Genomic DNA, 23,731 nt, shown 5'->3' with positions numbered 1-23,731 from the left:
ATACTATGTATGACATAGCATGGTAGGATACATTTTCTAGGCACTACCATTTGCAAGAACAATAGGATGAAAAAATGCCTTAGACAGGGAAATAATGTAACTGAGTGTATGTCTGGATATCATGGAAGAAATTAATTTCTTTCTTCCAAAATACCACACAGGGACGAAAATCTGTAAATACGTGTATATGTCTCTGCAAACTAATTTACTTATTTATTTTTTAAACTTTCAGGTAAATCTCTCTCAAGGGTCAAGTACTGGCTGTCAACGTAATCTAAATGGATTGATGGTAATACAGGGGATCCAGCTACAGCAAAGAAATCTGCCTGTAATGGAGAAAACACTGTAAGAACTATGGATTATCTGCTGTAAAGTAGAGCACTCTCATGGTGAGAGGGATTCACCCTGAAATATTGAGACATAGCTGTCTACACTGGAGAAAGCAATTCTCAAATGCTTTCCTGTTTGGTTGTTTTCTTATTTGTCTTCTATGAAACAGTATATTTCTAGAACAGGTTTTCTGTTTGATTGCTGCTGGTTTAGCACTTAGTGAACAGCCGTGGCATTATTGTTGGCACTAACTGACACCCTGAAAAGAAATGAAGATGCAATAGAGATTTGCTCAGATCCGAGAATCTTCAATCAGAAAGTTCATAGTTCAGTGAAGAAAAAAAGATAGGCTTTTTTTATCTTTTCCATCCCCAATTATTTTCTAATTTGGCTGCAAATTACTTTATATAAATTACATAAAAACAACCCCAAATTGAACACATCATCTCTATCCACACATAATATTGTTAATGTCACATGTAAATGAGTACTTTATAGGTGTCAGTCATGTTGACCATATATCTTTTGGTTCTGTAATTCTTTTGTTAGGGATCTGAATGACAAACAGCTGGGTTCCAGTTCCATCCTCTCTAACAGAGTGTGGCCAAATCGTCCATTAGAGCCCAGCACATCATCCCTGTCACATTCCACAAGAAGGCGAAACCCACCGCCACGTACCCTGCATCCCATCAACACAAGCCACTCTCGTACTGGGACCCCAGGGTCTGTGGATGATGTCTTCAGGGGAACGCAATTGTACGTTTTAAACCCAGTTTCTCACTGCAAGTTACGGTATCTAGATAACCCAGTTTATACTAAAAGCATTCAGTTGAATAGAAAGAATGTGAATTATTTGATTAAAGGAATTAACTACCCATTAAAGCACAATCTCCCTTGAAAAGGCTGAGTTACTAAAGTTGGTATTTATTGTGCTACAAGCTGTGATTCAATGAATCACATATTTAGGTAGTTTTGCACATAAAGTACACTGTACAAGCAAAGCAAATACCACCATCTTTCTTGACACTGGCTTTCTTTTTCTATAGCCTGTTTCCAAGCTGTATTTTGTCTGTATTTTATTTCTCAAACTACCTGTTGCTATTCTAGTCCAGAGTGGGTATAAAGAAGGTGCCCATCTTCGGTTATCTGACCAAAGGATTCTTAATCAACTCACAGTAAACCCTCAATTACATCTAAAATGTCTTCTTTTTGTTTGGCATAATGATCTGACTGAATGTCATTTAGAGGGACCTTGGGGTATCCGGAAACAATGTAGGGTTTAATATACTTCTCTATTCCACATGTGTTGTAAACTAACAAGTTTCCTTTTAGTTTCTCAGTTTACCTATATATTAATTCAGCCTGGTATTTTTTTTTTTGTCACATACTCTTTAGAGATTTGGTCCTTGTCCCTTCGTAACTGATGTTTCTACTTCCAGTATTTAATGCTTCTCTTCCTTGTCCTCAGGCTTTGTTCAATCTAATGATTGTGAACATCTCCCCTTTAGTACCATGTATTTTTAAATGTATGCACTAGGAAAGTATTTTTTTAAAATGCTGATTATAGTTTTTAATGTCTCTTTACAAAACATCCTTCCTGCAGTCAACTCCAGAACATGTACAGAGCTAAGGCCTCTTGATCATTTCTAGCACTTCTCAAACATAAAAACATATAATAATTTGCAGACATCTTTCAGGTGAAAAGGCTTTCTTAGGAAGAGGCTTTATCTAGAAAAGAAAACACTTTCTCTTTTCATGCCTTCTGTGACCAAAACTTAATTTTTACATTTTATGTAACTAGATTGGTTTAGCTTCCTTTAGAATGCTTCTAAAAGCCTCTTGCACCTATTACTTCAAATACTCAAACAAAATATGAAGAAGGTGGAAGCCTTATTTTAACCCACGTTTTACATGATGCTTGTAATAAGTGAAAGAGCTATACTCTGCACTTGCATTATATAGCCTTTTTCACCTGCTCTGCTTAAAATGAAGGCCACTGTTGTTTTATAGGCTTGTTGCATAGCTCCCCTTGCTAGGCTGAAGTTAGCAGTACTTCATCCTAAAGGTTAGGAACAAAGAGCAGAAAATAATGCTGTGCCTGGGAATAGGCAGACAAGATTCTACCATTGTTTGGTAATTGCACATGAACATACACACACGCGCATGCGCAAACACACACCTTTATTCTGCAGTACCAGCTGCAAAGGACACTCCTTCAACAGGCACTGGATGCATTTTAACCAGCTAGCTTTTATATACACCCATTTCTGCTGGGGTATTCATTCTCAGACTCACTTTCCCTATATGGTTAATATTAAACATCCTGAAAACTAGAAGTTCTTGTTAACAGATGAAAGAGATTTCTGCCAAACTTCACCCATGTCACAGAATCACAGAATAATTAGGGTTGGAAAGGACCTTAAGATCATCTAGTTCCAACCCCCCTGCCGTGGGCAGGGACACCCCACACTAAACCATGCCACCCAAGGCCTCATCCAACTTGGCCTTGAACACCACCAAGGATGGAGCATTCACAACCTCCCTGGGCAACCCATTCCAGTGCCTCACCACCCTCTCAGTAAAGAATTTCTTCCTTATATCCAATCTAAACTTCCCCTGTTTAAGTTTTAACCCGTTACCCGTTGTCCTGTCACTACAGTCCCTGATGAAGAGTCCCTCCCCAGCATCCTTGTAGGCCCCCTTCAGATACTGGAAGGCTGCTATGAGGTCTCCACGCAGCCTTCTCTTCTCCAGGCTGAACAGCCCCAACTTTCTCAGCCTGTCTCCATATGGAAGGTGCTCCAGTCACCTGATCATCCAGTAATCAGCCTTAACACCAGCATCTTGTAGCAAAATTCTGCAATTGTTGCTTATTTTTAACATTGTCTACGTAATGCCAAACAAACTGACAATACTGTATGTTTACACAATGGCAAACATATAAACTGTATGTTTTTTCCTGTTCTTATTGGTGCATTTCAGTCTGACTGCACATGAGCAGCTTACCTCACCCTCCCCACTGCTGCTAAACCGAAATAATCTCCTGCCACCTATTAATACCACCAGTGTGGCAGGTCATGTGAGCACTGCAGGATCTCAGAGGCAAACGGTAAGAGGCACAATAATTTAATTATTCAGTAGTCTAAAATTGCAGTGAGTGCTGATCCAATTCCCAAACCCAAGAGTTCCAGTTTATTTGTTATCCTGTGACAGCAACTGAAATGATGCACAAAGTCCTATCAGTTTTGACTGTCAGCATCACCCAGAGTCAACTGCTTTAATTCCAACTAATGCCAGAATTTTTTCCTCCCTGTAACTAGATGTAAAATGGTTGACTTGGAAAATCAGCTTTAATTTCTAGGCTTTTAATTTTAAATGTGCTGCTACAATAAGGAAAACTTGTAACTGTTCTTCAATGCAGAAATCTCAAGGGAACTCAAGTCGAGCTCACAGTGTAACAGCACAAGAAGATACCCACCAGCAGCTACAGGAGCAGCTTCTCTTACCTGATAATTTTCCCAAGCCTAACACAACCAACACATTCTTGGTAAAGCATGGCAAATTATACCACATCATCTTTAGTTTCTGAATAGGGTGCTCTGACAGTTAACATAAATAAATATTACTCGAGAAGAAAGTGTCATAGGTGATCAGTGCCAGGGAGTTCATCAGGTTTGCCACCTGATTAGATACTCTCACTTTAACAGAAACATCATTGCTTGGCACTTCCGAAACAAGTACTTGTTCAGGATAGCTAAAGCACTATAGTCCTCATGGCCAGCTCTGAACTACACCTATATGCAGCTGCTGGTACTAAACTTTTCCTTGAAAAATAGAAGTTTGCAATGCTTGTGCAGAAAGCTAAGTATTACTTTAGGTATAACATTCAATCTGTCACCTGCACTGGTAATCTAGCATTTTCTGTGAAGGCTTAAGAGAACTGTGAGGTAGGAGAGGATGCTTTAAAGCTTTGGATAGACATGAAGAATTAATTTCTGCAGCTATATTCAGAAACACTGCTTTATTGCACAAGTTTGCTGTACTGTCAGTGTCCAGCCTGGTTCTGTATTAAATTCTCTTGGTTTAATTTATTGAAACACAACTGCTAGCTTGACCTATCTAACAAAGAATTTTGATCTAGGCTTTAAAAGCTATCATCTCAACAGTAGCTTTTAAATAGCTGCTTGCTTAGTTTTTGGGTATAGTTTCAATATCCCTGACTTAGCAGTTACGAGCAAGCAAACTTTCCGAAGTCTACTTTGAAACAGAACCATTTCCAGAAATGCTGAGAGTGCCTTTAACTGTGGTAATTCTAAGTACAAGTGTTTAAAAAGTGTATTTTCTACTCCCAAAGTTGATTTAACTCTCCTTGAAGTTGTAAAAGCTCTACTTAGATCTTTACCACATCTTAGATACGTTTAATTAGTTTGTATCTGCATTATCATCTTGATGTTTTAAAGATTTTTTGTCTGCAAACATAAATAACGTGAACTTTCTTTTCAGCTAGATCCACAGCGCCGCCATTCTTACACTGTTACTGATTACAGTAATCAATCTCGGACAAGCAGAGGATCAATACGTTCAGGTATGCTCATTAGTCACAGAATTTAATATCAAGGAAGAAGTAGGCATTCAGGACAGGGATGCATTTCCCACATAGGTAACTGCGTTGAGGAAGTCTTTTAAAGTTCTAGATAATGTTTTACATTATACAGGTTTTATAGTTGCAAAGAATATGTTTGGGTGCAGGTGTGCTTTTATTACCACCTGCTATTTTAAATCATTTAAGGAAGCTTCATGTAATCAGCCCCAGTGGCTGTTATATCAAAGGTAAAAGCAGGAGTTACCAGTTTAAACAGAAACTAGCAACAACTACTTTCTGTCAAGGGGTTTTCTTCTGCTCAACTGTATAACTGAAATTGTCTTCTATCCAAAGGAAACTTATTTGCACTGCATCTGAAATGTATTCTACTAGATTTTAAAATTGTTTTAGATCAACTTGAAGTACATTTTAAAGCCAGTAACTGTACAATTCACATGCGTACTCTGAAATCAGAGTTTCTTGTTTGATTTGTAACAATTGGATAAACTTAATGGAGTTACTTGGCATAACCTAAAATGAATCTCACCTGAAATTACGTATTTTTAATTAATCGAAGTATCAAGGCAGCAGGAAGGCATTTTTGGTGTGAATGTAATTCATAACTCTTCCATCCTTTTTCTCTTCCTTCACTGCAAAGTCACCTCATTTGTGGTTAATATGCTTCAAAAATAGTTCTCATATATGCTTTGGAGTAGTTACAGAGTCATAGCCAGGGTTGGTTTTTTGGGGGTTTTTTTACATCCTTTTTTCTTTTTTATAGTAGGGAGCTACAGTACTAAGCTGCATGTGTGTACACAAGTGTTACAGTAGACCAGTGAAGCCTACCTTCAGAGAGTTAGGTTTCGACCTCTTATTGCACACACAAGGGCTAGCCTAGTCAGTTGAAAAGGATTTCACAAGTCATGTTAGAGCAGAAAGTTAACTTTTGTGCCCTGGAACAGATTTTCTGAATGCCATCCTGATAGCTCTCAGCTGAGTTTGCCTGGAGCACTCATTGCTAGCTTCAATACAAAGTCAAGCATCACCTGGTGGCACAGAGCACAGTGTTAGATGCACTTACTGAAAATGAGGTCTGTCAAGACAAGTTATGCTGGACTCCTTTCATCACAGTGTTTTGGTATTCCTTATGATGTTGACAGAATTTCGAACATAAAACTATACTAACAAGATACAATTGAAGGTGCAAAAGTTAATGTAAGCTGCAGAGGTTAAACTAGCAAGTACATGGGTCATCATTAGAGGGCAGGAGCAGTCTTCCTGCTTTTTTACTAGCACAGTGGCCTACTACCATTCCTAAAAGTAGTACAAGAAACTTTACTTTAACAAAGGCACTAAACTGAAGTAACTTGTTTTTAAACAAGGAAGGAGTGGTTCCTACTGAAATGAAAGTAAATACCTGCTCTTCCTCCCCACACCCAAAAAAAGAAACCAAACCAACACATTAACAGTATCTTTAAATGCAAGATGAGTTTTACAACTTGAATACTTTATGAAACATCAAGGAATACAGTAGTTCCCTGCAATGCAGCAACTATGAAAGCAGGAACTGTACCTTTTGGAAGGCAAATCACTTGTGCAATTTTGAGACAAGTTATACATAATGCAGTCAATAGTCATGTATTAGAATAAAAAGCATGTTAGTTTTAAGCTAGCAGAGCTGTATTTGGTACTTAGTTTTAATACTTTCTGGAAGTCTTAAAAGTTGTACGTGATCTCTGTTTATTAGGTCTTCAGCTGCATGGGTCTGTGAAAGCCCACAGGCGAAGTGGACCAGTCACAAAAAGCAAACAGGGGTCTAATGTGCCATGAAATATTCATCCATCTCCACAGAGTCATGAACCACCTCTCATTCTCAGCAATGTCAACATTGTTTACAGAGTTTTCAAACACCCTTCCTTTTGAATAGTTATTTTTATATAAATCTAAGAAGCAGGTGCCAAAGATTAGAAGGGATATACTTAAACATTCCATTTTCTACCAGTAGAAGGGTTATACTCCAGTGGAAGGGTGATCACACTCCAGTGGACAGTAAAGCCTAACTTCTAGAAAATCTAGCAAATGCTCTTGGTCATTGCTGTTTTCCCATTACAGGGTTGTGGCTGGTTCATGTTGTTATGGGCAGGTTCTGCAGAACTTGCTGATTTTTCCGTTAGCTCTACAGAAAATTAATCAGGCCTTCCACAGCAATAGTAATTTAAACTTTTTTAGAACTATATAACTGTATTTTTACGTTTAAAGCAATATTACACTATTAAAAGCAAGCACTGCACATGATGCTGCTTCTACAACTCAACTTAGACCTAAGTTATGAATCCTGTAGTAATTGCAGCAGATATTAATACACGTGTATAAAACTAAGGTAGCAAACCAGATGAACAAAACTGACAGGTTCAAGGGTAGCACACCACTGACTCGTCCCGTGTTATATACTTACACCTCTTCCTCAGTGACTGAGAAACATTTAAGAGGCAAAAAAGAGTCTTTTAGTACAAGTAGTTCTAGACAGTATTCAAAGAAAATACATTATCTTCCTGGTGGGATATTTTACAGTATTTTCACGGAATAGGTCAGCCTCCCTTTCCTGAAATACCTGCAATTATACAAGATTTCTGCACTGCGCCCTGTAGTTCCACAACTCGCAGATGCAATGTAGCTTTTAGTAGATGCATTCTGCACTGTGTGACAGACATACTGGAGATATTAGCTGTAGGTGCCCTTGTGGCCCCAAATAAGACAAAACCATGAAATACAGGCTTCTCAAAATAAGTGATTAGTTCAAGGTTTTAGTCCCAAACAGTAAGCACCAGACTACAAGTATAAACACAAGGAGAGGATAACCACTTACTGTATTTTAACTAAGTTAGGGCTCTGCATGAAAACAGTTGTTCCTTTATAACCCACTTCAAGAGCACTTCTTTCTGAATTTCCTTATTACTATTTTTCAAATTACAATTTATATGGAAAAAACTTGTCAGTTCTTTTTGAAGTGGCTCCCCTGTTTCCCCACTCTAAGTTATACAATCTATCAAATGTTATTGGTACCTACAGAACAACTAATTTTTTAATCAGTATTGAAATTCTTGAGTCCAGCTGATCCAAGCATGCTCTAATCAAAAAGAAGGGAAAACAAAGCAAAGCAGAACTTTGCAAATGTTAACTGGGTTAATTTTCCTTTGCATTTCTAGAAAGGAAAAAACACACTGGGCTCAGTCTAAATTTCTTAACTTTGCATAGAGAGAAACTGATGCTGAAGCGAAGCCTCTAGTCATTAAACCCTTTCAAAATGCAGTTTCTCTTAACATTGTACAATGTCATTTAGTTATCTCAAGCTTAACTGCAGATAAGCATCCCATTTTTTACTAGTGCCATTCCTCAGGGACCAAGTTAGTTTTCTGTAGCCCTAATGCATAAGTTATAAAAATATAAACTTGCATAGATTTCTTGTAATATAATGTAGTATTTTACAGCCTAGAGGAGTCAGTGTGTAAAAAAAGTGAAAGCAGTCTCATAATAAGGTAATTAGTGATTTCTGTACAAATGGTTGACACCGGAGACTTCTCCTGGGCTGTTTATATCTATTTTGTATAGGAAAAGTAATGTTCAAGTCATGTGTTGTACAACATAATATGCTGTACTCTCAGAATAATCTTTGCAAGCAGCCAAGTAAAAGGGAACAGAGTTATCATCTACCTCTAGCTTCCCCCCAGGAAGCTCTATTAAATAGTCAGTTCCTGAATGCTACCACTGCAGCAATGAGGACCTTCAACTCAACAGGAAACGTTCCGCTTGTGGCTCATAAGCCTTTGAAAAATGATCCACAAAATAAAGCCAGCCCCATTCCTTTGAATTGAAAACCAGTTACCCTTCAAATTCATACCCCTATGCACTATGTCAAATGGTTTAAAAACTGCTTAAGCAAAAAAGCATCAAAGTATTTGTGCATCTTACAGCAGTAATTCACTTCTGAAATAACAGAAGTGTTGACAAAAGCAAAGAAGTAGTTAATCACTACCATCCTACAGCAAACTGGGTGGTGATGCTGTTGAAATAACATGCAATACATTTCTTAAGCTTTGGAATTCCTTGTCACAGGACATCATAAACCCTAAAAATAGTTCTGTGTATTTTTAAGTTTTTTGCCTTATCTCAGTGTTACAGAATTTCTGCATGCTGCAGTCTCATACTCTTATTTCATCTGCCACAGGCAATCAAAGACCAAACAGTAGGTGGCCCTTTCATCTAGTGCAGTCATGTGCACTGACACACAGTTAATAATAGAGCCATATTTTCTGGTGCTATAGAAGTATGTAGTATTTACTTGACTTAAATTAGTCAGGAGGGTCAACATGATCAGTTTGTTCTGAACAGCTAACTAGAAAATGAAGGAGCAGGCTGGGGAAGCAACATAGCAAAGAATTATGTAAAAAGTTTTCATTTATTAAATCTGCAATTTTCCAAAGTATCTTTATAAAACCCCTGGAAGATCTGACAAACACTTGTTGAGCTGAAGTGCAAAGACCTTTTAAACCAGCAGGTTTACTACAAAAGGCATGTGAGTAGCAAAAAGATAACATTTCCAACTTGAAAACCACAGGAAAGCACTGAAGACTCAAAGGTGGGATTACATTGCTTTACCGTCAGCTGTACGGATACCCATTAGGTGATTGGAAGAAAGATTCTTCAACACAAGTTTAATAAACACACTGGCAGCCTAAACATCACACTGCTTCCCTACTGTATCAAAAATTTTAGTCAAGAATCTGTTTGATCTTAACCAAAGAGCACCCAGAGGATTTTGGACAATAGCACCAGAACGCTTTGCCTTGTTCACATGATGTGTTCTGGATCATACCTTCCAGTCACAGCAAGTTGATGCACATGCACTCCAAAACTGTAGACCAGGTTAGCTCCGAAATTCTCCCAAATTCACGTGTTCCCATACAAAATTATATCTGATATTTCAGCCTATACAGTTATTTCTTTCCTTTCTTGGCTGCAGTCTTCTTTCCTCCTTTTTTAGTATTATTTGCATATTTTGCTTCCAGTTGGGCCAAAAAGTCATCCATTTCCTTTTTTCGATCTTTATTTCTGCTCTGGGGAAGGAAAAAACAAAACCAAACCACTCTTTTTACAGAATTTTTTTTACTACTTCCCAATACAGATTATCCTATTGAAGTTAGATGGCTACATAAAATCTTGGAATACATTAAATGGGGAATGAAGGCTACAGAAAGTACAGTACCATCAAGCAGAATCCAACCTTAATTCTCTAGGCTCCATACCTAACTTCCTGAATTATCAAGAGAGGTAGAGTGGCTGTAAAATTCACAACGTAAGGCTAGGAAAAGCAAAGCAATTTCTAGTTTATACCCCAAACTCTATTACATTTTGAGGAATGATTTAGCACAAACATTCTAGGAAGGCCACTGGACAATAAGAGAATAAAACTAGAAAACGTCCCAAAAAGCAGAACATAAACAGTTTCTTTTTTCCATCCCTGAGACACAATAGTGAAATAGTGAGACCTATCAACTCCTACATCCTTGTGGAATCCATCAGAAAGAATCATTAACACTCTCTGTGCAACTGCCTAAGGCCAGAATTCAAACATTCTGCTTGTGTATGCAATAATAATACTAGAATAAGTGTTAATTTTTAAAAAGACACAGATAATAAAATCCATACAATTCTCTGATTATTAAAGTATGTAGATAGCTAACATCAAGGTCAGGTTTTAACCTCAGGAACTCAAAACAGCTGCAAGGATCCAAAATACAAAGACGCTCAGGGAAAACATGATTTTAAGCCAGTAACATAATTATGTTGAACAGACAGAAAAAAGCCTTACCTGAATCAGCGCTTTCAAGTCATCTTCTCCACCAAGGCCCAGCTCATCTTTAGTCTTTTCTGCCTCTCTAGCTTCTTTTTCTGCCTAAAATAGCAAACTAGGTTTTTTTAAAAGTATTTTGCATGTTATTTGACAAAGTCTTACAGTAGTTACCAAATGTTATTTTTTGCATCTCCATACAAATAGCTGCAGGGAAACGAACAGTTTCTAAGTTTGACCACAGATGAGAAATTAGTCCAAGAAAGCCCATTCTGGTTCCACAATTTAGTCGAGCAAGACAGTTTTTTTGGTGTTTCACAATGCTGAATGTGACATCTATCTGCAACCCTGTTCTCCCCACCCAGTTTTTATTTGTCTTAGTAGCTATTCCACTTTCTTTAACGGGTTACTGTGATGTGTATAGAACATATTCTACAAATACCCAGGTAGCAGAAAAGGTCCATTTAGTCCTGAACGTTATTGCACACTTGCCTAAAGGCAAGCATAATGTTTCCCACCATGTACACTTCTTAACTCTGGCAACTCATATGGCTTTGTAAATAAATGCAGGAACATGCTAAACTGTAGTAAGCCATTGTGTATAGTAATGAAATAAAAGTAATATGCAACAGCCTATTACAACTCAGAAGCTTTTCACAACAGTTTGTGGGAGGGCGTGGAGAACACAGGTGAACAAACGTGGAAGTCAAAGATCCTGAGCAAGATCTGTAACCCAGCGATCCTGTGGCAAACATTTGTCTCAGGGGCAGTTTCATTTATTTCTACCAAGGGAAATTAAAAGCTTACAATAGATAATGCTTTCTCTTTGGTCCCTGATTGATACAACCTACCCGCCTTTTTCTTGCCATCATTTTCTGCTTAGACTCTTTTACAAAACCTTTGTAGGATGGAACTTCTCCAGCAGCAATGGCTTTTTCAATGATTTTCCGTATCCTTGGTTCATCCGTATAGTTCACACACAACACTGACTCCATTATTCTGTCCATGTCACCCTCAAAATCCATGTATGCTGCTTTAATATCGGCTAGCTCTTCCTCTGAGTCTTTATATCTCTTTTCGAAGTCTTCAATATCTTTTACAGTAATCTGAAGCAAAGAGGTAACACTTGCCGAGTTTCAGGATGTATTCACCAGAAGTTTAAGAGACAGCAAACACATACACACACCACACCACACCACACCCCCCCCAGTGCTCCAGTTTTACAGAGCTCGTAGGGCAGACCTGGCTACAACCGCGCAGCAGCGGGCTTCCCCTTCCCGCAAGGGTCTGCCATCCCGCCGGGGCGAGCCCTGGGGGGCCCCTGCCCGCTCTTACCTTCTTAAAGAGCAGCCGCCAGTACTCCTGCCAGTCCCGCTCGCCGCGCAGCGCCTCGCCCTCCTCGTCCACTGTGCCCTGCTCGTCGTACACGGCGCGCTGCTCCGCATCGCTCAGGACGGCGTACGCCTTGCTTAGGATCTGGGGGGACACAGGGGGCGGCCGGGCTGTCAGTCGGCCAGTCACGGGCTGCCGCAAGCGCCGCCCGCCCGCCCTCCCGCGCTCACCTGGAACCGCCGCGTCGCCTCCTCCTTAGCATCGGGCTCGGCGCGGTCGGGATGGACGCGGAGCGAGGCGCGGTGGTAGCCGCGGCGGATCTCCTCGGGCGAGGCCTCTCTGCGGACGCCCAGGACGCGGTAGAGGTCAGGGGAGCCGAAGTCGGCCTCACACTGCTCCAGCAGCCCCATCCCGCCAACAACGCCGCGCCGGCCGGCCCGCCCGCCAACACAAGAGCGCCAACCGCCGCCCTGCCGCGCCACGCCACGCCCGCTCCCGCGAGAGCTGGGCAATGCTGGGATGCGCATGCGCGACCCTAACGAGTCACTGCACGGCAGCGAGGGCGGGCCAGGCAAGGGTGACATAGGTGCACGGCAAAAAGGGGAACAAATAAAGGGGAGGCAAGGAAATCGTATTTGTTTTTCCACTTACCAGCTTTGCTGGCTCTTATGGACCATTCCGGGTGGATGAAATCCACTGACTACTGGAAAAGCTTGCCTGCCTTCTAAAAACACAGATTCAACAAAGTACCCCATAGACTTTCACTAAGACAAAGACCCCAGGAAAAAAAAACAACCCAGAAGCTCTTGAAAATTCCTGTTTATTACATCGAAATTCCATGTTCCAACCTTTCACACATTTTCTGTTCCTTCCAGGCTGTCCCAAATGTGACAACACACGAAGGCAAAAGTGTTTGCGTGTATCCAAACAAAACCATGGAATAAAAGCCCAATGAAGATGTTTATACAAAACTCATCTGGTCTTTAATTAAATGCAACACAAGTGGTATACACAAGCTGATAGGTACAAAAAGTCAGATGTATGAAATAAAAGTTACCATTTTACCTTTCTTGCACCTTCTGCTGAAATGTATAACATTTCACTACTGTTACCATGGAGGGAATAAAACACAGCAGCATTAACTTGGACTTCAGCTCTTATTTACAGAATTTAGATGGTAACATCGTAGAATATTGTTGCTTTTATAAAAAAATGTAAAAGCTATAGCTGTCATCTACCGTTGCTGGAGAGCTCTGCTGATGCCAGTGGGTATCACTATTCACAGCTTGATTAACCAGTTACTGTTGTACAGTTCAGGCTACGCCTGCAATGATTACTTCAGTCAGTTCTGAGGGACGCTGAATCCTCTCTTACTTTATCACCTTTTCCCCTTCTCCAATGGGCCCTTCATGGGTTTTCTGAGTTTCAGTGCTAATGCTGACTGCAGCATTAACATGGCATGATGACAACATGACAACCAAAGGGGATTAAAATATAAAAATTCCTGACCATTTTATTCTTCTGATTTTTTTAACTTCAGTTTCACCTTCTGTTCACGTGAGGAAGCTTTGACTGGTTCAGTTTTCTTTGCAGTTTCAGCAGTTTTCTTTTTTGGCTTTTTCTTTCTGGAACGGACAAGGTCTTCACGTCCAAGCTGAATCATTTTTGCTTCCCACAGCTTCATTTCATTCTGATACCGAATCTTGTCATCTTCAGCAAGCTGCATGTATGGCTGGAAAAAAAAAAGAGGTATCGACAGTTACAGAAGAGGCTTTGTCTGGATAACTGCCACACCACATCCTCCCCTTTGATGCAAAGGTGACTTCAAACAAGACCTGTGCAGTGCAGATCCCAGGCATTCACCATGGCTGCCGGAAAACTAATAAAAAAATCAAATTTGCACAGAAATACAAAACCTTATCATTGTATTATGGATATGTCAATAGATGGCTGTTCCTGAAGAGGAAGTTTATTCAATATTGCTACTAACAGCTAAGGCTTTTAATTTAAGAACTGATTTGAGAGAGCAGAGCTGGCTTACGTTAAGGAAGAGGAATAGGTATGTCTGCAGAACTATTTCAAATTATTTTTCTATGGGAAGAACATGAACCTAGTATATGTTCTAAGTACACATTCAAAGCATCTGGAAGAAGGGCAGTCAGGAAGAAGGACACTAGGGTACAGAACACTTAAAATCTGGAGGTTTAGCCTACATTTTAGTAAAAAAAAAATAAAAAAAATAAAAAAAATAAATCTCAGTGCCCCTGAGATTTTCATGTATCCATCCGCAGGTTCATATTTCAATACACTGAGACAGCTGGCAGAAAACTAACCCAAGGCAATCAAATAAAAAAAGTTAACAAAATACCACATGAACATCACTTGCAGACTTCTGTTGCTTTTACCTGTGAAATTCTTTCCATGAGCAGTTAATTACTATGCTGGCATTAAAAAAAAGTATTACATATTATTAGGAAAAAAATATCAAATTGTTGCAAATTATTCCACCTTCCTCCCTAAATGCCACTCAGCATCCATGTCCAGACATACAGAACTTCCATCCTATCCAACTGATTCATATTTCATCAACATTGTAAAGAAACTGTCATTAACGGTACAAAAGTAATGACAGCCTTTTTCAAGATGCATTAGAAAAAATCTGAGAATTATCTTCAGTATTGTATTTTGAGGAACCAAGTTCAAGATTTTGCATGAATTTCTTAATTTTGACTCAAGTCTGTCATTTCTTGGTTAGATCAGAGCCTCATCAAAATTCGCTGACATACCTGCTTTTGGGAACTGGACAGTTTTTGCCATGTATCATTTAGTTGCTTTATCTTTGCCTACAGGATATAGAAGATGCAATGTATTAGAATTATTCTACCAGCAGGCTGACTGCAGAGGGTTACAGATGCCATGCTAGTGAAAGCCAAGTACAAACCAATGTAAAAAAGCACAGAGTCACACAAGCTTAATACCCCACCCACCCAATGAAGGAAAATAATAAACTATACCGTTCAGTAAGATGCTGGGCCTCATCTGGGGCATGTTTACAGACAATACAAGCATGAAGCAGTTTCAGTCATTTAGCCTGCTGTGAAAGCAGGCAGGCACAGCAGCTGAGCTGATTTGTAGCAACATGACTACATCTCACTGGGTGTTATCAGCTTCATTTAGAACAACCCCTAACTTAAGCCAAACCCCCCTAAGTATTAACCGCGTTCACAGGAAACTTTGTATTACTTAAGGAGTATTTGGCCACAGGTGTGTCAAACTGGGCCTCAGCTGACTGGAGATGCCTGCCTTGTACATAGAAAATCAAGGAACAAACTATTTCCACCACTCTGATTTAGTGACTAACTGCATAGGGTAACAAATGTATTGGGCACACAGGCGAGGTCTCCAGCACTTCAAGCGCTGTAAGCCACCAGCGTAACTTCAATCACCCAAAAGTGCAGACCTCATGCATCTGCTGAGGAGCTCTTTGATGTTCTGTAACATCAACTGTGCCACAGGAGGTACAATAACCACTACTACAGAAATGGTAGCAGGCAACCACAACCATTTGAAAAAATAATCTATTTCTACACCAAAACAAAGGGAAGTAGAATTCTCTCCTTACAGAATGAACAGCTGAAGTCTTTAACACTGAAGTGCAAAAAATTGCACAAATATTGCTACAGCAGTTTATACAGGACATGCCACCAGCAGGATAGCCAGATCATCACAGCCTAAAAAATTATAACCTAAACAAAGCAAAATCCAGATAATGAACTACTGAACAGTTTTGTTAAAAACTACATAATCTACAACAGATTTTCTGCACACACCAGATCTATTTTAAAGAATAATTTTTCTTGACTTACCGTAGATGAAATTCCCTCACTTACTTTAAACTTTTCTGACACAAAAATGTTAAAGGCATTTCGAGGGTTTTTAGGTTTTCCAAGCACAGTCAATTCCTTTAAAAACAAAAAGAAAAGTTATTCAATCTGCCAAGTGTGCATTTTTCCAAAACTAAGCTTACCATTTATCTTCATATTTTATAAAAAAATCAGGCTCAAGTTCTGGTGGCTTATTCCGTAAACTGGACTGTATCTCAAAATGCTTTCGCCACTCGTCAAGACTAATGCTGAACTAAATTAAGAAAAGCTAACAACCTAAATTTTCACAATCCTTTATTGGAGAGGCATGGATTTGATGGATGGATCACTTGGTGGATAAGGAATTGGCTGGATGATTGCACTCAAAGAGCTGTGGTCAACAGCTCCATGTCCAAGTAACTGGTGACAAGTGACATTCCTCAGGGGTCAGTATTGGGACCGATCCTGTTCAACGTCTTCATCAGTGATGAAGATCGAGTGCACCCTCAGCAAGTTTGCTGATGACACCAAGCTATGTGGTGCAGTCAACATGCTGGAGGGAAGGGATGCCATCCAGAAGGACCCTGACAGGCTTGAGATGTAGGCCCATGTTAACCTCAAAGTTCAACAAAGCGAAGTGCAAGGACCTGCACATGGGCTGGGGCAATCCCAAGCACAAATACAAGCTGGGCAGACACTGGATTGAGAGCAGCCATGAGCAGAAGGACTTGGGGGTGTTGATTAATAAGAAGCTCAATGTGACCCAGTAATGTGTGACTGCAGCCCAGAAAGCCAACCATGTGCTACATGGCACCAAAAGGCATGTGACCAGCAGCCTGAGGGAGGTGAGAGTGCTCTACTCTTGTCTCACGAGCCCCCACCTGCAGTACTGCATTCAGCTGTGGGATCCCCAACATAAGAAGGACACAGATTTGCTGGAGCAAGTCTAGAGGAGGACCATGAAGATGATTACAGGGCTGGAGCACCTCCCATATGGAGACAGGCTGAGAGTTGGGCTTGTTCAGCCTGGAGAAGAGAAGGCTCTGGGCAGAACTTTTAGCAGCTTCCAGTACCTCAAAGGGGTCTATGTGAAAGCTGGAGAGGGATTTTTTACAAGGGCCTGTAGGGATAGAACAAATGGCTTTGAACTGAAAACCCACAGATTTAGATTAGACATAAGGAAGAAGTCCTCTACTGTGAGGTTGGTGAGAACAGATTGTCCAGAGAAGTTGTGGCTGCCCCATCCCTGGAAGTGTTCAAGACCAGGCTGGATGGGGCTGGACTTTGAGCAACTTGGTCTACTGGAGGGTGTCTCTGCCCATGGCTGGTTGGAACTGGATTATCTTTAAGGTTCCTTCAAACCCAAATCAGTCACAAATAAAGCACACCAAAGAGATGCGCTTCTATGCAGCCCTAATTCAACATATCAACAGCTACGCATATAGCAAAGTGTAAAACAAATCCAAAGAAAGTAAGGAAAAAAGACTACTTCAAATAGGTACTACCTGTAGCATGCCCCACTGAAGTGACAGATTCAAGGCCTTTGTGAGAAGCTATTTCTGGATGCCTTTCCAACCAGACAAGGTGTTGCTGGTTCAGATGTCTTTTATTACCTACCATTTCTCTGGGAGCTTTAGGAATATGAAGAAGAAATCATACAGAAACTACGTCTAAGCACAAAGATATGTGATAGTTCTGGTCTTCAAATAGAGGAGAGCTACTAAAATAACTACTAACACCAGCAATTATTTTAGTCCACAGGGTTGTGGGTTTTTTTTCTTGTGTTTGTTTTTTGTTTGTTTGTTTGTTTTTGGACAAGGTGCGTTTGTGGTGTGGGCTGGGTTTTTTTTTTTAATTCTGAATCACTTTTATATTTCTAAGTATTTCATTTCTGCTCTGTGCACTGGACAAACAGACTTTAGGTTCCTTGAGAGAAAATAAACCTGAACTTCAAAATACTTACTCTTTTTATCCTGAGTGATCTTCTTTTTGCCTGTTGTCTACTCCTTTCTTCTTTCAATGCTGCAGCCTGGGCTGGAGTTAGCTGTGCTTTAAATGCAGCCACCTCTTTTTCATATCTTTGCCATTCTGTCTTGCTAGCTTCCTCATAAACCTTCAACACAAACAATCACCAACCTTAAAGATGCTTTCAGTCAGAGAAGCACTTGACCATTAAACAAGCTAACGCTGTTAAACTACTAGTAAAAAATATTACAGGCTACCCTGGAACATAAGTTTTTAAAGTAGAAATTTTAGATCTGTTTGAGTAGCAGACCTGACTCAGAAGAACTCAAATTCGAAACCTTGGCTCCTCCTGTTGATTATCTTAGTTGACCTGATAATACTGGACAAATCTTCAGAGGCAGTTCAAAGCAGTAACAATCTTCCACACAAGGAGGAAAAGCTGAAGCTTGGTTGAAATGATTACTCTTAATGTGTGTATACTCAGTGCAGCAGCCAAACGCTCCAGTCACCAAACACGTTGCTACACTGGCCAATACCAGGTAGAGAAGCATCACAAACTCATGGCCTTGGTACCAGGGCACCAAAACCAGCTGAGCCAGGCTACCAAGCATCCATGTAGACCTGAAAAATCACCATCCTGTTCTCCGTTTCAGACATACAAATGGGAAGGCAAACTTTATACCAAGGCATGAGGCGCAAGAAGTCCAGAAGGAGTAAAAGAGCACTTCAATTCTACTGAACAAAGATATCGTTTCAGCTAGAAAAGTGCAGTTAGTTCCCAACTGAATCTAATGGCTAACTGCAATCAAGGAAGAACAATCATTACTTTGCTGGAAATGGCACGTATATTCAGAAATGATTAGCAGTTCATAAGCTTGTTTTGCATTATCCCTTGAAATTGCCACTCTTAAAGAAACTTCACTACTTATGACAAAAAGTTAACTAGATGAAACTGAAAGAAAGTTACCTGTAAGTTAGGTCTCAGGTTACCAGCAGGAAAAAAAAGCTGCGGTCCATCAAAACTAACTGAGGTTTCACTTAACTTATGGATATGAAAGCAGAACAATTTTCCAATACTTATGTTATTATACATGTAATGCACACACATACACAATTACCATTCAAAAAGAAATGAGATGCTGGTTTGTGGCCCTACAGCCACATAGAGCAAGAGCTGTGCCACTTCTCTGGCAACGGATTAAAAACACTAAAACTAAAGTCACGTGTACTACTGTCACAGTATCTTCCTGTATTTGACTTACATAGGAAGGTTTTAGTAGCAGGAGGACTGTGGGGGTGGCTTCTGTTGGAAGCTGCTGCAAGCTTCCCCTATGTCCAACAGGGCCAATGCCAGCAGCTTCACAACAGACCTGCTGCTGGACAAGGCAGACCTCAACAGTGATCGTGGTAGCGCCTCTGGGATAACATGTTTAGGAAGAGGGCTGGGGAACAAAAACTTCAACCAGAGACAGGAGCGAGAATATGTGAGAGAAACAGCTCTGCAGGCACCAGGGTCCGTGCAGGAGGAGGGCAGGAGATGCTCCAGATGCCAGAGCAGAGGTTCCCCTACAGCCCATGGTGCAGACTGTGGTGAGGCAGGCTGCCCCCCGCAGCACATGGAGGTCTATGGTAGAGCAGGTAGCCATTATCAGCCCATGGAGGACCCCACACTAGAGCAGGGGGATGCCCAAAGGAGGCTGTGACCCTGTGGGAAGCCCAAGATGGAGCAGGGTCTTTGCAGGACCTGTGGCCCCATGGAGAGAGGAGCCCACAGTGGAGCAGGTTTGCTGGCAGGACTTGTGTCCCCATGGAAGGGACCCACGCTGGAGCAGTTTGTGAAGAACTGTAGCCTGTGGGAAGCACTTATGTTGGAGAAATTTGTGGAGGACTGTGTGCCATGGGAGGGACCCCAGGATGGAGAAGGGGAGGACTGTGAGGAATCCCCCTCCTGAGAAGGAAGGAGCAGCAGAGACAGTATGTGATGAACTGATCACGACCCCCATTCCCCATCCCTCTGCACTGCTGTGAGAAAGAGAAATTGAGAATGAAAAAGTTAAGCCTGGGAAAAAGGAGGGTGGTGTGGGGGTGGAGGGAGGTGTTTTTAAGATTTAGTTTTATTTCTCATTATCCTACTGATTCGATTTGTAACAAATTAAACAAATTTCCACCAGTTGAGTCTGGTTTTGCCTCTGATGATAACTGGTGACTGATCTCTCTTCCTGTCCTTGAGCGCTTGGTTATATTTTCTCTCCCCTGTCCAGCTGAGAAGGGGGAGTGACAAGAGTGGGTTTGGTGGGCACCTGGTGCGCACTCAGGGTTAACCCACCACACTTTGCCTGGATACTTCGAAAAGCTCTAAATTCTCTTCAGAATTGTTTTTATGTCTGAACCTTTGTATACAAGTACTTTTTAATTGTTAAAAAAAACCAAACAAAAGCCTCAACAAAAGAACCACCACGTGCACACACACACAAAGCAACAAAGAAAAAAAACCCAAACAGGACACCAAACCAAGTATAACAACTATTATATACTCAATAGTCTTAGTACACCATGCAAAGTTACAAACTCACCTGCTTCTGTGATGCTGGTAACTCCCTCCAAGCACCTGCCATTTTTTTAAGCAGCTCCTTGCTGTTTATTTCTGTACATAAAGATTACAAAGCAAGAAAATAAAGTTCAATATTCTGTCTTCTTCATTTTTTCCCAAGGAAATACGTCACTAGTATCTTCTTTCTGTACAAATATGTATTTCTGCTTTCACAGAACTAACTTACTGTGGCAGCTAAAGGAACTGTAATATTTGGGGGAGAAGGGGAAGTCCCTGCTCTTGGTTCGCACTTGAAAGAAACGTGCAGTTTTAAACTGAAGCACCTTTTCAAGACAGAGACACACCAATTACAACTGCACAAGTTTCATTGGTTTGTTGGATTTTTTTTTTTTAGTTTTGACTTGGATCCTTTTCTATACAATGCAAGATGGTCTGAAGTTGGAGTGGTGACAGGGAAGAAACCAGAAGTAAAATTTCCAGTTCTCATTTTTCTTTATGGCTGGATTCCTCAGAAGGAATATAATGCGACCTTATCCACCTGATACAGTACATACACTTTATTATAGTACCTTAGTTACAATATTATTAAACAGAAGTTAAAGAAAAAGTAACTTCTTTCTCTCACAAACAAAATTACAGTGACTTAAATCTGCTCTGGTTTTCAGGTAATTGCGTTTGACTCAGCCCCTTTGGTGAGGTTTCCAACCAGGCCTGAACTTGTGAAGGAGGAAGAAACAAAAAAAGAAAAAGGTGGCAGTGGAAAGAGGCCCAAAGCTTTTCTTTTCTTGAAAAACCCTTATGAGGCTTTTCCTCTCTTTCACACTAAAAGAAAAAAATAGATCTTCCTCTCTTCCACCTCAAACGTAAAGTTCAGTCACCTCAACAGTGGGAAAGCAGAACTATGCTCTTATCAGTTACTTGACTTCCAAAATTCTGGAAAAACAAGACAGATGGGAAGTTTTTAGTACATATATACCAATCTTAAAACCTCTGCAAATATGATACTTTGCCAATGCTAAAAGACAACAGATAAGTCATCAGGTTATTCTTGAACACTACCTCCACTGGAACAAGAAAGCCGCAAGATCTCAATTTGTATGTGAGATACAGTACATTTATTTGCAATTACTGAAATCTGGGAAACATGTGGGAAACACTGGTGTGGCACATAACTACAGTATAATCTGCACGTTCAGTTCTCAGCCTTTCAGGCTGTTGAACTACCAAGCAAAACAGGGGATCAAATGGTTTTCCCTACTTAAATTAACCTCATGACTTGCCCAGTATGACCATAGTTCTTTAAGCATTTTTACATTCAACAGTGTTTTCCAAATCAGCACTGCATTCCATTTTGCTTCCCTCTAGCAAGAAGAGTGACTGCATTGACTATAAATTAAATTTTTGATAATGAATTAAACATATTAACCAGAACCATCTTCCTCTAAATAAATTTACTTTTTCTCATACATACTTTAAGGCAATGCATTGGTTTTTAAATTACAAAGCATTAGAATAACATCATACACAGCTTGTTATAGCAGCAATAGTGTACTTCAAATAAAGACAGATTTTAAAATAACTGAAAACCACAAATCACTCGTAACATGCATGGCTCTTTCTTCAAACATTTTTAAAGTTACACAAAAATGTTCACTATTTTGAGTTGCTAGGCATAGAACATCAAGCTAATACATGTACAGGCAGTAAGTACGACAATACTGTATTAACTTCTAGTATGCTACAGATAAAAAAAGATGGGCTTGGTCTCCTGAAACCCGGGTAATATGCTTTGGTTACTTCATAGAATCACAGAATACCAGGTTGGAAGGACCCCAAGGGAACTCAGATATTTAGGCCCCAAATGACCTCAGCAGAATTAGAAGTCAATTCTTATTGTTTCAGAGATTATCTAGACCATCTTGAGACAAATGCCACCTACAGCATGAACTCAGCCACAGACAGCTTCCTGAAAATTGCTGTAGTCTATAGCACTCGAAAGGGCATAGCAATAAACCACAGGAAAACAATTTCCCAAGAAGAGCGACACCTTGGATACTGGTACAGAAGCTGTCTATCTTCTTCAATTTTCCATTAGTGCATTGTCTACAGAATGAGTTAATACAGAGGCTGACTATGGATATCATGTAATTTCATGTACGCTCAGGAAAGCTTTTGCATTATTTTAAAAATTGTTTTTGCACACATCTTGTACTTTGTTACCCCTCTTAGCTATCAAGACCAAAACGTTACAGTTACTTCAGCTGCAAGAGAGTGATTTATATATTCCATCAGAGAGTTTATATATTCCATTTTATGATTTTATGCCCCCCTTTGTTTCAAGAGAGAAAGGGTTGGTTATCTGAGGCATGCAAGGCCAGGCTGGATGGGGCTTTTAGCAATTTGGTCTACTGGAGGGTGTCCCTGCCCATGGCAGAGGGGTTGCAAATAGATGGTCTTTATGGTCCCTTCCAATCCAAACCAGTCTATGATCTTACGTTCATCTGGTCCGACCTTTCCTGGCAAAGCATGAAGCAGAATAGATGACCTGGCACACTGTCCAGCTGTAACTTAAGTGTGTCCAACACCGGGCAGATCACTGATTGCTCACTGTTCACGTCATTTATTTTTACAGATAAACACTTCGTTTCAGTTTTCTTCTTTAACCACATTCTGGCGGGAAAACACTGTATACATCTGAACTGAGAGCAGCTTTACAACAAAACCTCTGGCACGCTTGACATTCCAAGACTTTGCATTTCTAAACGCAAAACGAAGCGAACCGCGAATTCTCTCTCGCCTTCAGACCTCATACCTGGATTTTTCTGCTTGAAAACTGGACGGTTTTCTACTAAGAAGCGCAAATAGGCCGTCAGAGGCCGCTTCGGGGCCTCGTACGTGCTGATCCCCCTGGAGAAGCACTTCTCAGCCGAGCCGACACCGCAGGCCCTGCACACAACGACACCACCCGTTACCCCCACAGCGACCAGTACAGCACACTGCCTTCGCGGGAGGAACAGCGCACGCGCCGGAGGGTCCCTCGCCCGCCGAGGAGGGGCACCCCGCTTCCCGGAGCCGCGCTCCCGCCTCGCCCACACCTGAGGAGACGCTGCGTGCCGGTGACGACGGTCGCGGCCCGACCCAACAACGACAGCACCCCCGCCATGCCTCCGCCCGACACGCCTGCGCGCGCAGGGGTCACGCGGCAGCCGCACGGCACCCTGGGACAGCGGCCGCCGCGCAGCGCCCCTCGCGGCGAGCGG

The 23,731-nt window shown here is 40.9% G+C and overlaps 3 protein-coding genes across 14 annotated transcripts in view; 1 reads left to right on the top strand and 2 right to left on the bottom strand.

Moving 5' to 3' along the window:
* The window catches only part of FAM149B1 (family with sequence similarity 149 member B1), a gene marked incomplete at its 3' end in the record, with an annotated part of 20,898 nt that extends 7,851 nt beyond the window's left edge, over positions 1–13,047 (top strand). For 4 of the 9 annotated variants that reach the window (XM_080620968.1, XM_080620966.1, XM_080620963.1 and 1 more), the window contains 6 exons: positions 233–345; positions 880–1,086; positions 3,313–3,439; positions 3,752–3,877; positions 4,834–4,915; positions 6,660–6,800. In XM_080620968.1, the coding sequence (XP_080477094.1) occupies positions 233–345; positions 880–1,086; positions 3,313–3,439; positions 3,752–3,877; positions 4,834–4,915; positions 6,660–6,742 (738 nt within the window). Of the gene's footprint in view, positions 1–232; positions 346–879; positions 1,087–3,312; positions 3,440–3,751; positions 3,878–4,833; positions 4,916–6,659; positions 6,801–12,967 lie in introns of those variants that run through there. The other 5 variants (XM_080620964.1, XM_080620965.1, XM_080620967.1 and 2 more) reach the window with 5 other exon arrangements.
* On the bottom strand, positions 9,890–12,848 carry DNAJC9 (DnaJ heat shock protein family (Hsp40) member C9). The gene is made up of 5 exons (XM_080620973.1): positions 12,323–12,848; positions 12,096–12,236; positions 11,612–11,866; positions 10,782–10,865; positions 9,890–10,026 (listed from the first exon to the last, which is right to left on the bottom strand). Exons 1-5 carry the CDS (start codon positions 12,674–12,676, stop codon positions 9,907–9,909), a joined length of 954 nt encoding a protein of 317 aa, XP_080477099.1. The 5' UTR covers positions 12,677–12,848; the 3' UTR covers positions 9,890–9,906.
* TFAM (transcription factor A, mitochondrial) lies at positions 13,044–23,731 on the bottom strand. 4 transcript variants are annotated; one of them, XM_080620975.1, is made up of 7 exons: positions 23,567–23,731; positions 23,284–23,417; positions 20,494–20,564; positions 17,919–18,068; positions 15,983–16,054; positions 14,879–14,935; positions 13,047–13,824 (listed from the first exon to the last, which is right to left on the bottom strand). In XM_080620975.1, the coding sequence occupies exons 1-7, from the start codon at positions 23,632–23,634 to the stop codon at positions 13,606–13,608; spliced, it is 771 nt and encodes a 256-aa protein (XP_080477101.1). In that variant the 5' UTR covers positions 23,635–23,731; the 3' UTR covers positions 13,047–13,605. The 4 variants fall into 4 exon arrangements, with proteins under 4 accessions (XP_080477103.1, XP_080477101.1, XP_080477102.1 ...); XM_080620974.1 differs by having other exon boundaries at positions 13,050–13,824; positions 15,959–16,054; positions 23,567–23,728; XM_080620977.1 differs by lacking the exon at positions 14,879–14,935 and having other exon boundaries at positions 13,044–13,824.

The sequence above is a fragment of the Psittacula echo genome (genome assembly GCF_963264785.1).
Source record: "Psittacula echo genome assembly, chromosome: 6".
Lineage (NCBI taxonomy): Eukaryota > Metazoa > Chordata > Aves > Psittaciformes > Psittacidae > Psittacula > Psittacula echo.
The sequence above is the reverse complement of the archived record's forward strand: the minus strand, read 5'-3'. Positions and strand labels throughout refer to the sequence as shown.

Coding starts and splice junctions, on each gene's coding strand:
- DNAJC9 (XM_080620973.1), bottom strand. CDS start 12,676: ATGTCACCCTTGCCTGGCCCGCCCTCGCTGCCGTGCAGTGACTCGTTA. Junction 12,237..12,322: donor AGGCGACGCGGCGGTTCCAG/GTGAGCGCGGGA, acceptor GTGTCCCCCCAG/ATCCTAAGCAAGGCGTACGC. Junction 10,866..11,611: donor TGATGGCAAGAAAAAGGCGG/GTAGGTTGTATC, acceptor TTGCTATTTTAG/GCAGAAAAAGAAGCTAGAGA.
- TFAM (XM_080620974.1), bottom strand. CDS start 23,634: ATGGCGGGGGTGCTGTCGTTGTTGGGTCGGGCCGCGACCGTCGTCACC. Junction 20,565..23,283: donor TTTCAAGCAGAAAAATCCAG/GTATGAGGTCTG, acceptor CTTTATGTACAG/AAATAAACAGCAAGGAGCTG. Junction 18,069..20,493: donor TACCAGCATCACAGAAGCAG/GTGAGTTTGTAA, acceptor TTTGTGTTGAAG/GTTTATGAGGAAGCTAGCAA.